Source organism: Citrus clementina, unplaced genomic scaffold, assembly GCF_000493195.1.
Source record: "Citrus clementina cultivar Clemenules unplaced genomic scaffold, Citrus_clementina_v1.0 scaffold_1, whole genome shotgun sequence".
Lineage (NCBI taxonomy): Eukaryota > Viridiplantae > Streptophyta > Magnoliopsida > Sapindales > Rutaceae > Citrus > Citrus x clementina.
In genome coordinates this window covers 25,751,148-25,766,498 of record NW_006263303.1, presented here as the reverse complement: position 1 = coordinate 25,766,498, position 15,351 = coordinate 25,751,148, and the positions used below count along the sequence as shown (strand labels likewise).

The 15,351-nt window shown below is 35.2% G+C and overlaps 2 protein-coding genes and 1 pseudogene across 3 annotated transcripts; 2 read left to right on the top strand and 1 right to left on the bottom strand.

Annotated features, from left to right (window-relative positions):
• Window positions 1-299: 299 nt before the first annotated feature.
• LOC18055818 (calmodulin-like protein 7) lies at window positions 300-1,582 on the top strand. The gene has a single exon (XM_006453016.2). The coding sequence runs from the start codon at window positions 681-683 to the stop codon at window positions 1,359-1,361; it is 681 nt and encodes a 226-aa protein (XP_006453079.1). The 5' UTR covers window positions 300-680; the 3' UTR covers window positions 1,362-1,582.
• Window positions 1,583-2,072: 490 nt separating this feature from the next.
• On the bottom strand, window positions 2,073-5,481 carry LOC18055772 (annotated as a pseudogene). The gene is made up of 5 exons (XR_002903987.1): window positions 4,893-5,481; window positions 4,646-4,790; window positions 3,051-3,271; window positions 2,721-2,896; window positions 2,073-2,559 (listed from the first exon to the last, which is right to left on the bottom strand). The product of XR_002903987.1 is annotated as an uncharacterized LOC18055772 (transcript).
• Window positions 5,482-11,288: 5,807 nt separating this feature from the next.
• On the top strand, window positions 11,289-14,853 carry LOC18055771 (probable serine/threonine-protein kinase PIX7). Its single transcript, XM_006453014.2, has 6 exons — window positions 11,289-11,830; window positions 12,392-12,711; window positions 12,819-12,954; window positions 13,317-13,450; window positions 13,533-13,656; window positions 14,163-14,853. Exons 1-6 carry the CDS (start codon window positions 11,710-11,712, stop codon window positions 14,615-14,617), a joined length of 1,290 nt encoding a protein of 429 aa, XP_006453077.1. The 5' UTR covers window positions 11,289-11,709; the 3' UTR covers window positions 14,618-14,853.
• The last annotated feature ends 498 nt before the right edge of the window (window positions 14,854-15,351 follow it).

The following is a 15,351-nucleotide window of genomic DNA, read 5'->3' as shown; positions in this document are numbered from 1 at the left end:
AATTTATCAAGTTTTGCATATGTGGAGGGTGATACAGTGATTTGGAAATTGGAATGGTGGTGGTGGTGGGTTGGTGCAACGTAGCATCATTTTGTTTCTTTTATTACTTTTACGGGTGATTCTACAGTTAATGCTCACTTTGGCTAATGACTTCAAATTTATTTATTTTTATTTTATTTTATTTTTTTCACTTAGTAAGTCATCTGCAGTACTTTTGATCAAAACGTGCCCAGTTAACTAATTTTTTAAACAAAATTCTGCTTCTTTAATTAAACGAGAATCATACGAATTCCAAACCGAAAGAAAAAAAGATTGTTACGTTTCATCCATAACACATTTGGCGAAGTGTGGTTGAAGAATTAATTGCATGCTTACACCTTGGCATATAAAGCTTTATCAATATGTTGCACTTTCACTTTCTTCTTCATGTATTATATTAAATTTCTTTATCAGTTTATATTACACTTCACGCGGTTTGTGGGGATCATAATAAAGTACACGGGGGATAGGATGCCGCGTATAGCTTCCTTCTTCTTCAATGGCACAATACTTATACTCCACTCCACAGAATTCTCAATATCGAAGAGCAACATCGAACACACACACTAGCTAGTTAATTGGTTTCTCCTTAATTGCCTCTGTTAACATCTCTCCTTTGTTGCTCTGAGGTAACAAAGAAGATGGTGATATCGATATTGTTATTAGCAGTTCTGTTCATTGCCGGCTTCATTAATATTTTCTTTTACTTCCCCACCAAGAAGTTTTATGCGTGGATCCAATCTTTCTTCAGCAAAAAGGCTACTTCTACTAGTGAATCCCGAGTTTCGTCGCCAAGCAAAGAGACGAGTGCATACAAGAAAGCTGAGCTCAAGAGGGTATTTGCGACTTTTGACAAAGACGGCGACGGATTCATAACAAAGACGGAGCTTGTAGAGTCGCTACGGAACCTAAGGCTGATGGTTACCGACATGGAAGCCGAAGAAATGGTTGCAAAAGTTGATGCTAATGGAGATGGGCTGATTGAGTTTGATGAGTTTTGCATGTTGTACGAGGGCATGATGGGTGGAGATCGCCAGGAAAAGGGCGGCGCCGGAGATGGGGAAGGTGGTGGTGGTGGTGGTGCCGATGAAGGCGATGATTTGAAGGATGCTTTTGATGTGTTTGATAAAGATAAAGATGGGTTGATTTCAGTGGAGGAGTTGGGGCTAGTGTTGTCTGCCTTAGGGTTAAATGAAGGTAACAAGATTGAAAATTGTAAAAAGATGATTAGGAAAGTTGACGTGGACGGTGACGGGATGGTTAATTTTGATGAGTTTAGGAGGATGATGAAGGCTGGAGGAGTGCTTCTTACAGCCTTTTGAGTCTCTGTGATTCCAAGTTCACTGCGTACAGAACAGAGATTGTACATACAACAATAATTAGAAGAGCTTGTTTCAGAAGCCTTTGACGCCACTAACCAAATCTACGGATGCTTCGTGTAATGGCATGGCACACACAAACTTAAGTTGTAGATTATGCCTTAAATCTGATTTTGTATTAATTCCTCTCGTATTGGAATGAAAGTTGTCTTGAATCTTTTCTCTACATGTTTTAAACTTTTGATCCTGGAGTACAGGGAAGCAAATGGATTTTACATGTTTAGTTAATGAATGAACATTCAATCACCAAGCAGTTTAAACCTGAATGGAACAGAGTGATTTTCACATGCTGGGTTAATTTCTTGTTTTAACATATCAAGCCCAAAAGTCAAAAAGGATCCAAAGGCAGCGAATGGCAAGTGGCCAATGAGAAACCAGCGTGTGTTCCAAGGCTTGAGAAACGCTTTTCCCCTTTATTGGTGTTGCAAACAGGGCACGAAATGAAATACATGGATCACACACCGAGAAAAAGCAGTAGGCATTATCCATCTTCCATAAAGAACATGATCATACAGAGCAACAAGCTTTTAATTTTATTCTCACTCGCGCCGCCTGTAAATTGGAAAACATGTTCACTGGGAACTGATTAAGCAATTGCTCAAAAGCATTAGCTCTAATTGTCTTGGCAAACCTAAGAGCTAATTGTATGGTTCAAAAAACAAATCCATCAGAGTAGTTCCATAAAATGACAGGCACTAAAGAAATAGGAGCACCACCAAATCCTATCATATCACATATGTTGATACAAAGAAATTATTCAAGTCTACAAATTGAATGTCTACAAACATCTATCAAGAGTTGATACCCACTTCAAGCCAAATACATAAATTGTAAAAGCAAGACCTTCTAACTGTGTGTTCGAATAAATGTGGTTCTGATCAAACCAACTCTTAGGACATAAATGAGAGAGAGCCCTTGCATGGATGTGCACCAATTGGCAGCAGAATCAAAACCTCAAGACCATTCATTTGGTTAGCACTATTCTTCCAGTAGCGCTTCAATACCCACTTTGTATATTCTATCCACAACAGCCAAATCAATATTTCAACTATTTTTAGAAAACATCAGGATGGAAACGGCCCGGGATAGAGTTGCTATGCTCTGCTTGTTTCAGGTGCATTGTCAATGCATAATTGTTCACCTGGTTGGACAGCACAAGATCAAACATCAGTGTCATAAGCCTCCAAGAAGTCTGAAAAAGTATAGGAACATGCGTAATTTAAAATTGAGACAAGAAGGAGATGCAAAGAACCATGCAATATAACTCAGGTAGTATGTGAGTTTGTGTTTCACGGGCCTCACCTCCAGTGTTCTCAACTGCTCTTGGTACTGGGACACTAACTGCTTCAAGTGATGCAATTCTTGGCTCCGATCTTCATATTCTTTTTGAGCGCGTCATGTTGGATACTCACAGCTCGCTTCAGAATCATATTTTCCTGAATAAGTGCTTCTACTTGTTCCTTTAGCATCTTATTTTCCTACAATAAAACAAAGAATATTAATAAAACTTTACAAAACTAATTTGTAATTTATAAATTTTACCTTCCCTGCAGCCAAATCAATTCTACAGCTATGATTTACCTATAAACCACCCAAAACAGTTCATATAAAACACCCAAGACAATAACCAACCTGGTGAAAACTTTGCGCCGCCTCAGCACTAGCTCGTGCACAGATGGACTTCTCCAAAATCTCTAGGGCTCTTGAAGCACGGGCTCTAGCATCATCAATGTTAGAAGAACTCATCATTTCTCTAACAAACAGCTCTACCCACTCTGGACCATCTAATTGGAAGACTTTTGAAGCTGATGGATCGTCAGGAGATGGAACCTCTCCATTGGTTGTCGCAACACCTGCAAGAAGATATTGCTCTTCCTTTGAGTCGCTAATGCAAATAAAAACAATATCACAAGAATCAACATTTCAAAGTTCATTCTGTTCAAAGAGTCATGATATCAATAATCGATTTCCTTTTCACGTGTCACAGAGTTGAACATAGATCCAAGTGCTGCCAGCCAAACTTTGCAGAGTACATAAAAGGTACTTGCAAGAGCATCAATGTGATATTGCTAGCAATCTGCTACACTTACACGTCTCTGTAATTAGAACTCAAAGGAGCAATGTCATTCAATCAAGCTTAGATTTGACAGGAAAAAGTACCTTTACACAAAATAGGAAGGGAAAAGACTTTAATAAGAAAAAAATGCCATGTATAAAGTTGAGGATTCTTGTTCGGCTAAGAGTAGTAGAAAATATACTTGCAGGGAAGATGAAGCACCTAAATTTGTTTATAAAACAAGATAAGCACATAAAATTGCACAATCATTCAGAGATGAAACTGATGATAGTAATTCATTTGTGAACAACATATGAAGAAATAAAGAACCTTAAGGATAAGGTTAGGCACCTTATAAAATCATAGAACAAAGTGGTCTACAGAATACACTGGTGATGGTTTTGAAATTAACTTAAGTAGAGTGGAGCTGCATAGATTTAGATTGGGTCTAGAGCTGCCGCCACCTACAATTTTAAACAAATCATAGATCCCAGCCTTTCACACTTAGACCAGCAACAATATCCAATAACATTTTAATTTCAGGATATGCAGAACAGAAAACAAGCTACAAGTAGTTGGTGTACCAAATTTTATAAAAACAGAAAAGATTACTCTAGAAAGGTAGCAAATAAAATAAAAAAATGCCAGAGTTCCATTCAAAACACAATGTAATTAACAAAGTAAAACATGTGATCCATGCTAGAAGGTTTCTTATTACATAGACATGACTTAAGTTCAGAAAATGCTTTAGAAGAAGAAAACAAAAGGCCCAAGACTTAAAAGTGAATGCCTGATGATTGCGAAGTCACCAAAAGAACAAACTGCGAGCAGTTGGAAGGTCCCAACACACAATCATAAAGTTATAAGGTCAGTACTGTGAGCAATTTTTCACCCAGGTCAATCTATCATATAAGCATTTTCAACTTGGGGAAAATTACAGCAAAGGAGAGAAACTCAAAAAATAATTGTGACAAATAAGGCTGTGCTTTTTCAAGATTGCTTTCCAATTTTTATTTTTTGTCTTGCGTTGCTCATAAGGCTCTTTACATTAAGACTAATTTCGGTCACATTAAAATACCCACAATACACAATCGATGATCATATACAAACACAAATAATTGAAGAGCGTTCCGTTAATTCAAAACATTTTCGCACACTACACTACACATACCTTGAGCATTGGCATCAGCGGCTAAATCAGATTTGCCGGCAACAGAGCCTAAATTGTTATCAGCAGATCCCAAACGAAGTTCATTTAAACTCCTGATAGCCGAATCCAAATCATCTCCACATTCCTCAAGCGCTCTGTCAAGAATCTAAAAAAAAAAAGGGGCAAATTTTCAAAAAAAAAAAAACTTTTTGCAATTAAAAATAAGTAAATATAGTAAAATCCAGAAAAAAATTAAAAAAAAGGGTACCTGGTTGTCCATGTCAGGGAAGATAGCGGCGAGCTGGTCGAGGAGATGCGAGCGACTGGAGCGGGGAGGAGAGAACCGGACCGGAGAAGAAGAAGAACAACGGATTCTCTTGGAAACGGGAGGTGACGTGGCAGCTAAATTATCCTCAAAGAAAGATCTCTTTCCGCACAGAATTGCAGACATGTTTTAGCTTCCGTCTGCTTCTGTTATTTTTCAAGCTCTCTGATCTTCCCCTCCAGTTCCCCCTTCTTCTTTTTCATGCAGCTAGCCCACCGATCCCCAAATTTTTTTATTTCTTTATTTATCTATCGATTGATATCAATTAATTGAAAAATCATTAATTCTACTATGATTATTATAACTCAATCGGCGATTAGGTTTATTGCTTTCGTCAATTCGATGGAAGTCGAAGGAATGAATTGTCGCCCTTGATTAATCGGCTTCAGCTTCTATATATATATATATATATATATATTTTTTTTTTTTTTTCCTTGGTTTAATTTTTCTGAGCGGTGAATCCGGTGGTGACCTTCTCGCCTTCTTTTGTGGTCGAATCCGCTGAGGACGATGCACGTATGCCCAAATTTTGGTCTGTTTCGGGATTTCCCATAAAACGTGTTGGGATGCGACTGGGGTATTCTTGGAATTTATATTTACTAGGGTGCTAGTTTTTGACTTTGTTTTATCCGGTCAATACGTTCTTACCAACTGGTGGGTTGAAACTTCAAAACGACAAAAGGTCACCATCTCATTCGGGTCACTATCTTTTGGGCCTGTTGATTAATATCTTCACGGCCCAACGTCCTATTACCCCAAGTCTTAGACGTTAGTTTGGGCCTGTTGATTTTAGCATGTTAAGCCCAAATCATTTGGGTCTGCTTGGATAGTTTGATTCGTACACCTATCAGACAGCCTTGGGCTCTCTAGCAAGCATTATATTTACACCAAATAACGGCGAGATCTTGAAATTATGCAAAGCACATGTTTCATCCTTAATTCCTTAAACACACACGACAGCAAACGAGTCCTCAAATTAAGGAGAACTCCCAACTTTTCCATCGTGATTGCGAGGAGTTATCTTTTTTTTTTTTTCATTTTTTTTTTTATCTATCGCTAGGATCTGGTGGCCAAGATATATATATTCAAAGAAGAATGGAAATCTTACATAATGCTAACACTATCATATCAGGTCGTTATCTCACCATTCAATTGGATGTCATTACATATACGCTTATTACTAAATTTAAAATAATCATAAATACATTATGTATGTAATGATATCAACACCATCTAAGGTTTTTTTTTTTTAAAAAAAAAAAAAATTTAGACAAGGACTTGAATCACATCACCTTATAAATACTAAATCAAATGAATTATATGCGCATTGATGATCAAATACAAGGTATGACATATACACTAGAATAAATGATATTATGTGATTCAATGGTTGCATACAAGTGACGTGATAAAGGGAACTTTTTACCAAAGATTTTCTTGTATCTTCTATGATTATATTAGAGCAGATAAAAGGGGCAAATATGTTGCAACTGCTACCTACTACTATCACTACTACTACTAATGAAAAGTGAAAAATGCTTAAGAGAAAGATCGATGAAACACAAGTTTAAAATTCAATCTCTCCTTTTTTTTCTTTTTTTTTGTGGTCTTGAGTTTTCACCTTTCGTGTGTTTAACATCAACAATCATAATGTTTATACGTATATTATATAAATATTTTCTTTTAATTTCCCGACAATAAGGAAAATTCGTTATCGGCAGGTGGTGTCTAAGGTCATAATATCCAGTGCTAGGGTGCTCTGCAAATAATCAACATATCATGAGAGGGGAGCCCAATTTATCAATAAAAATGTTGGGTAAATTTGTACTGGTTTTGGTTAACAACTCTGCTTTTGCGTTGGGCCTCCTCTTTCTTTCTTGGTTTAACCATTAGAATTGATTACTGTTCTGTGATAATGTCCATTGCATTGAGCTTATAACGGAATTAACAACTAACAAAAACTAATGAACTCCATACACCACTCAGAGAGTTGAAATTGAGTCGCCGCTTTAAGCTTTCAAATTATTAATTTAGTAAACATGGTCAAGAAACATCTTCATATTTTCAGCCACTGAGGGCATTTCTTTCTAACTATGAACCCAGCAAGCAGCCAATATGATCTCTCTTTCATATAAATAAATTCAAAACATCAATGATTGTGATACCAAAATTGGAACCATGTTGCATTAGTGGTTCATTTTGTGGTGTTCGTCAACCAAACAACAACGACCCAACCTCTCCTCTCTCCACAGTCCACACAACCAAAAAAAAGAAAAGAAAAAGTAATTAACATAAAAGAAATGTATTCAATTATTACTTGAGAGAGAAAATGGGCATAGTCAAAATGCTTGGATATTTTATCTTTTGAAAATTTAAGAAATTTCGGAAAGTATTTAGTTAATTTAAATTGGTAAAAAAAAAAAAAAGTATTTGAGATAACAATACTCTTAACTATGACGATAAGTTAACTAGACATATCTATTGTAATAAACGCCTATTTAACATTTACCATAGTCGACAACATCTATCGACACCATTTTATTCAAAGATTTTATTGCTCAAAATTTATTTTCCTTTGATCTTTTGGGCCCTAGATGATATTCAAAAGATGCCCAGTTAATCAAACATTTTTATTCGATTCTTATTTGAAATTAATGATCTCGAGCACTCTCTTAATCTCTTACCCCAATCATAGGGGTCGGTAACTTTATACTATACATACATCCAAAAGAAGGATATCTTCTTGTATGATCATATCATATCATATGATGAGGGTGAGTGGTAGGGTGAGAGAGTGGGACCCACAAATTTAGTGGGGGCAATGCCAATGGGTAATCAATCACTCCTTTCCAACATGGACTTTGTCAATTTGCAAGTTGCAACTTGCAAGCACAGGTACAGTGTGTTTTAACGTAAATAAAATAATCTTTAAAACAAAAAAAAAAAAACATAAATTTAACAAAAAAAAAAAAAAAAGGATCTTGGCATTGGCATTGCTTTTATTGAGCTAAGCTATGGGCATCAATAGAATAACATTTTTTTTTTTTTTTTTTAATTTTGGTTGTTGATGAAAAGACCTCTCACCAAGCACCATCTTTTTATTCCTTTTATTTTTATTTAATTTTTTAAAAGATATAATAGGTCTATTAAGGGGAACTCACAACATAGGATAAAACTCTCAATTCATCATCCACATGGAGGAATTAGGGATATATCTAAAACTCTCATTGCATAGAGAGAGAAAGAGAGAGAGAGATTGATAAGATTGCACTCAAATATGCTCTTGACTATCTTTCCATTAGCTTTGACCAAAGCAACAATAGAGAACATGAATTATTTTATTTGAAAAACAATTAAAATTATTTGTTTGAAATTCAAAAACTCATTTGGTAATGATTTTAGTTTTTTTTTTCTAACTATTTTCTGAGAATGAAAAATGATGTTATTTAGATTTTTAAAAAAAAAGGCCTTAAGAGTACAATATATATATTATACGTTAAAAGCAATTTATTAATTTAAAAATACTAACACAAAAGCATTTTCAATAATTTTAGTTATCGGTTCTACTTTTGAAGATATTGTTTTCTATCTATATAAAAAAAAAAACGCTAACTCAAACATATTTTCAATTGTTTTTTTAATTTTTGAAACTGCGGCGAAATGTTTAATGAAATCAAACGTTTTCTCTTAACAGTCAGTTTTGATCCTGACCTAACAACGTGGTGATATTGAAGCCTTCTAGAAACAGCTTGTATTGGTTCATTAATTGCTTTTGCTTTGGTGATGTTGGACAAAAAAATAATTCTATATTTATTCTCTCTCTCTCTCTCTCTCTCTCTCTCTCTCTCTCTCTTTAATTACCAAAAGCCTGTAAAATCTGTTCTCAAGATCTTGATTGTTGTTCTTTGCCTGCAAATTTTAAGATCACCGACTGGTGAGGGTCGTTAGTCGTTACATCACATGAAGACGTTAGGTTCATTAGCACAAAGTGGGCTCGCTTGGTTGGTGTCATACATAATAACTAGTATTAGGAAAAAAAAAAAAAAAGAAGTTCGGCTTAAAAAGATAATATATTATAGGTTTACAATAGTAGTAAAGAAAGTATTAGCGGATGCTCTAACGTGAAATATGCCTGAAATTGATTTTTTTTTTTGTTATAGGATGCCTAAAATTGAGATAGATGTAAATAAATTTGAGATTTTTTTTGCTCTGATACGATGACTCGAAAGCTTCAAGTCTCGTTTGAACAATTACACTGTTATAGCATATTTCTCTAAAAATACAAAGCAGCTATCCCGAATGAGCTCTAAGTGTTGATGGGTGGTTCAATGATAATGTTAAAAACAAATTAACTCTGAATATGACTATTTGAACCCACTAAAATACTTAATTATGAAACTCACAATTTAATAAGAATTCATATTGCTAAAACTCTCACAATGGACATTCATATTTTTATAAACCGTAATCTACTAATCAGTTTATAATTAAACATATTTACATTCGTCTGAAACTGTTCAAGCCTCACTAAAATTGCCTTCAATTTCAGTTCATCAACCAAAGACCAATAGCGTCCGAACCACACAAAGATAGGGCTTACCCTAAGATCAAGTCATCAATCATGCTCTTTGACGACAAACTTCAATTATTATCAGAAGCAGTTGCCCACCCCCCAATTATCTTCTATGGGTATTTCAATCTGGAATTTGATGTCATTTGTAATGAAATAACATTAGAGACAGAAAGAAAATTATCTTCACCATTCTAGACTTCTCTAAAAATATGCACAACTTAAAAAGATAAAACACTATCAAAATAGTTCTACTAATTTCTCTATGTTAAATTTATTTAAAAATTTGTTTAGTTACTTGATATCAAATGTGTAAAACGAACATAGTATAATCAATGACTGCAAAAGTAGTTTTAGTTTCCATTTGATATAACTTTTCAATCATTGCTTATTTAAATAGAGTTTTAACAAGTTGAGTTTTTATAAATAAATAAAAAATTAGTTATTTAGTTGTCAATGAGAGCTTTTATTAAAAAATTAGAATTATTTTGATAAGCAAGTTATTTTAAGTTATGTAATGAAAAGGAATTAGACGAAATTATCAAATAAGTAAATGATATTTTAGATATTTTAATATTGTAAAAAACTTTTCAACCTCTATTCTCAGAAGTTTAAAATTTGAGTTTTTGCTAGTAGAGGTAAAATAACTTATTTAATATTCAAAAGCTCTATTGAAAAAATAACCAAATAATAATTAAAAAAATTGAAAAAAAACTTATAGGATTAGACAAGCACTTATAACAATTAGAAAAGTCACACTAAATATGCATTTAATGTATTTATTTGGTAAAATATATCGAAATAAGAATAAAGCTATTAGAGGGCTTGTTTGGTACTTTAATGAATTTATTGAGTAAAATCTTATTTTTTAAATTTTAGAGTATTTTTTTTAATAACAAATAGGTATGGCGAGTACTTTAGTGGATTGAAATATCATTATCACCACCCATTAATTCCTATTCCTTTTGGTTTTTTGTTCTTGTAAAACACTATCTAAATTGCGTTTTAGTGCCTTCTTATTGCCCAAAATGCAAATTTCAATTATTGACTTTTATTTCACAAAAATTATGAAATATTATCACATAGGCCTATTTTTGTTTGTTAATACACTGGGGTTTGAAGTGAAGGAAGATAAGATCATCGGGATTCTTTGCAACTACTGCTTTTTGTTATGTATTGTGATCACTTTTTTTTTTTTAATTTTGTTATACGATACTCTTTTATGTGTCTATTATGCAGTTTGCAGGAGCAATGATCTCAGTTTATTATCAAACTAGGTTAACCGAAATAATATGCATGAAAGTTCAGTCACCATCAGTCCAATATATGGGCCAAATACACACACACACACACTAATAATAATAATTGACAAAATTGGCTCCCACCATTGTCACTTCAAATTATTAAGATAGGAAAAAAATAAAAATTTAAATTCTCAAACTTACTAAAACAAAAGGGTAGCCTAAGAGCATTGTTCAAGGTGCTACCAGTGGAACTAAAGCTATAACTCACTTGATACAGGTCTCTCAATAAAAATAATCAATAATTAATTGTCTCAATCCTAATGCAAATATATTTTTGGGAAAAGGTGTTGCCGGGCTTCCCTTATATTAATTAACGAAACATGCAATTTTAAAAGAGGTTTAAACTCACGACCCACGTCTTGATATAATATATATTACCCACTAACCAGAGTAATTAATTGAGTCTTAGGTTCCATCCACGGCTCTCCTTATTTGCCAAAAATTTCCTACACAACATCTTTTTGGTAATTTCCACCGAGTTAAGGGAGAGAGGGGCCTGAGGGGGCTAATTCCCCCATCCCCCACAAAAAAAAGGTGGTGGGAAAAAAGTTCTTTTTGTACACACTGCGATGATGGTGATGATGATGATGCCTGCAATCTCCAACCAGCATCACCGTTTTTAACATTTAGCATTTTTTATTTTTTATTTTTATTTTCTTCCTCTCTTTCTATCATTTCACTTCTTTTCTTTGCCTCTCACTTCACTTCTCTTTTCTCTTTCTTCTTCTATTAAACCAATGGCCAGTCCCCTCCTCCTCCTCTTGTTTACACTTTGTTTTATCATGCAATTATATATGTAAATTACTACTACTCACTGCAACATGTAACGAAACATAGAAATTACAATTAACAAACGAATAAAAAAAAAATATTAATCTTTCATTTCATGGAAACCAAGTGCGGTTGCTGGGCTTTTCTTAAACGCGGCGTTAGAGGTTCCTGCAAGTCCTCTGCTTCTAATCACTCTGCTAACACTATTCCTCGTACTAGTCTTGTTTATGATGCAGGTACCTCTTTTTTTTTTTTTTTCTCTTTTCAATTGCTTCTCTGTTACTGTCTTGCAAGTCCTTAATGTTCATGCTAGTTTTTAAAGCTGATATTGGTGTGTGTGTGTGTGTGTGTTGTGTATGGTTATTTTACGTTCTGTGATGTGAATAATTTATCTTCTTTATTATCTCACTCTCTGACTTTCTTCTGACATATTTTATAATTAATGTTGTACTGTTGCTTTGGCGATGCTCTGCTATGAAAGAAATTCGAAACATGAAATCATTGTTTGTGGGGCTGTGGTTTAAATAACAGATCTGTTCTTGCTGATTCCTTCACCAAGATCAGTTTTTTTAGTCACAAAGCTCTTATATTTGGAGTTCAAATGAATCCTAGAAGCCTTCTGTTCCCAATGGAACGCAATTAAGTCTTACCTTTGACAAAATTTTATACTTTGCTAGACTTGTTCAAGTTTTCACCAAAGCTAAATTTGCATAGTATTTTATGTATTCAAGACTTGTGAATTGTGATGAAGGAAAGAAAAAAGAAACGAAAGGTATCTCATTCTTCTGTTCGTGCAGCTACTGAGACGCGATACTTGAATGCTAGTAATCGGGAGCTATGTGCTCCAAATGAAGCTCACTTGTCCTCGGATAATCCTGATCCAGCTCCTACAGATGAAAAATCACCATGCCAGCTGCTTCAGTTCACTTTTCAGGAGCTAAAATCAGCAACTGGAAATTTTAGGCCTGATAGTATTCTTGGGGAGGGTGGATTTGGATATGTCTTCAAAGGATGGATTGAAGAAAATGGGACAGCTCCGGCAAAACCCGGGTCGGGAATTACAGTTGCTGTTAAGAGCTTGAAGCCAGATGGTCTTCAGGGCCATAGAGAATGGGTGGTTAGTAGAATATGTGATTTTGGGTTAGTAGACTAATGACGGTGAGAGAAGATTTATTAGATGCTTAAAACTGGGAGTTTAACGTATTGAAATTATTCTTAATGCAGGCTGAGGTTGACTTTCTTGGGCAGCTTCACCATCCTAATCTTGTTAAGCTTATTGGCTACTGCATTGAAGATGATCAGCGTCTGCTTGTTTATGAATTCATGACTCGTGGTAGTCTTGAAAATCATCTTTTTCGAAGTGAGTTGGCAATTTTCTCCCTAAATTCTTTGAACTAGTTCTCTTATAATGCGACATCAGTGTTAGGACGGTTAAAGAATTTGCCTTTGGGCTAAGGCTACAATGTTGAAGTTCAGGATTTTTATCTAAGCATCTTCCTCTGTTTTATATGTCCACTCGGTACAGGTCACTCTTTTAAGTCTCTTTTAAGCATTAAGAGCAACTCTTTTAAGTCCCTTCTCAGCATTAAGAACGAGTAACTAGCGTGATGCCTTTAGCATAACTTGTTTTAGTCAGCATCACCGCTAACTTCTTGTTCTTGTTTCAATGATACCACCACATTTTTGCATGACACATATGCTGATGTGTTAATACTTTTGAAGGGACTATACCTCTTCCTTGGTCCAATAGAATTAAGATTGCACTTGGCGCTGCAAAAGGATTGGCCTTTTTACATGGTGGCTCAGAACCAGTCATATACAGAGATTTTAAGACATCCAACATTTTGCTTGATTCGGTATGTGAGTGATAAGTTTTACCAATTGGTTTTGTTCTGTCCTCAGTTTAAATGAGTTCTTAGTATGGAATTACTTCAACAGGAATATAATGCCAAGCTTTCAGATTTTGGTCTTGCAAAAGCAGGCCCTCAAGGGGACAAAACACATGTTTCTACTAGGGTTGTAGGAACATATGGCTATGCGGCTCCAGAGTATGTTATGACAGGTGAGACATTTCAGGAGGCGTTTGAACAAAATGAACCATAGACTCTGGCTTGGCACTAGACCTTTTAGAGGATTTGGAGTCACCATTAAAAATGGTTTGAATCTCTACACACCAATGTAGAAGGAATTATGTGTGCAAATTCATGCAAATAGGCATTTTGTTAAAAAGTTTCTCTATCAGCTGGGCAAGAATATTGTTCTTGCGCGAGTTGTGTGGCACGTAACATTCACGGAGACACACTGAACACAAATTTTTCTTTAATTGAAGTACACCTCTTTTCTCACCATATTTTGTACATGTATTGTACATATTCAACATGTTGATCTAATGAGTATAATGTTATTTGGCATTCACTATCCAACTCTTCGTGCACCAAACCTGACATATAGTATTTGAGTTCAGATGCTTTAGGTCTTTGTCTAGAAGCAAGTGGTTTACTGGAGTTTTCTGTATCACTGGAAATTTGGGGACCTAAGAATATCAAACTATGCCCTTTTCTTTTCCAGGACACCTGACGTCTAAGAGTGATGTTTACAGCTTTGGCGTAGTGCTGCTTGAGATTTTGACAGGCAGAAGATCAATGGACAAGAAGCGTCCTAGTGGGGAACAGAATCTTGTTGCATGGGCTCGGCAATATTTGGCTGACAAGCGAAAGCTTTATCAAATTGTTGATCCTCGTCTGGAGCTGAATTATTCCCTCAAAGGAGTTCAGAAAGTTTCTCAGTTAGCTTACAACTGCCTCAGTAGGGACCCCAAATCTCGCCCTTCAATGGATGAAGTTGTGAAGGTCCTCACTCCGTTGCAAGATCTCAATGACCTTGCTATCTTGTCTTATCACTCTCGTTTATCTCAGCAAGGTCGACGCAAGAAAAAACAAGACGGAACTCAACAGCTTGCAAGTGCACATTCTAAGAGCACCAGAGATTCTCCATTGAATACTGGCAAGCAGCGTTGTAGATGATATGCTGTCATATCCTCTCCCTGATTGCCTCAACTATTATATGGATTGAGGTTGCAATGCCACTTTTATTACAGGGGTTGTGTGAAGACAGTATGTAAGGCTTGTAGTATAATTTTTGGGTGTTTTGATATTTTCTAGAGCCAGAAGTGTATGGAAGAGGAAAGGCACATCTTCCTTTTCTCTGAAACCTCAGATTAGGGTGCTAACAATCAATGGGAAAGTGCCTTGCGATTTTACTGTGTTGCAATTGAGATATATTTTGTAATTAGATTAAACGTCCCATTTCCAAGAATGTGATTTGCCGTCATCTGATTGTCAAATGCTTTGAGTTTCTAGGCATTGATGATATGCATTTTTCAAGAAAAACAAAATTTTACCACCCTTATTATAGCATGTTTCGGCTACCTATATTCAAGCCACAGACGAAGCCTCTCCGAGCAAAATCAGCTGAAGCAGTTTTGATAAAGATATATGCATCTTTAGACCGAGCATGAGGTCCATGGAATATGCATTTGGTCATCCGTCATCTTCAAGATAGAATCTAATCTTGCTTTTAACTTATTTTGCAATATCTCAAAGAACAATACATTGAAACTTCACCCTTTTACATATTCATTTTGTCATCAGCTCTACAAATGTATCACATTCAAACGAGAATCACATCTAGCTTTAACTTATTCTGCAATTCACTCCCAAAAGGGATACATTTCGTAAGTGACAAAGTTCATAATTCA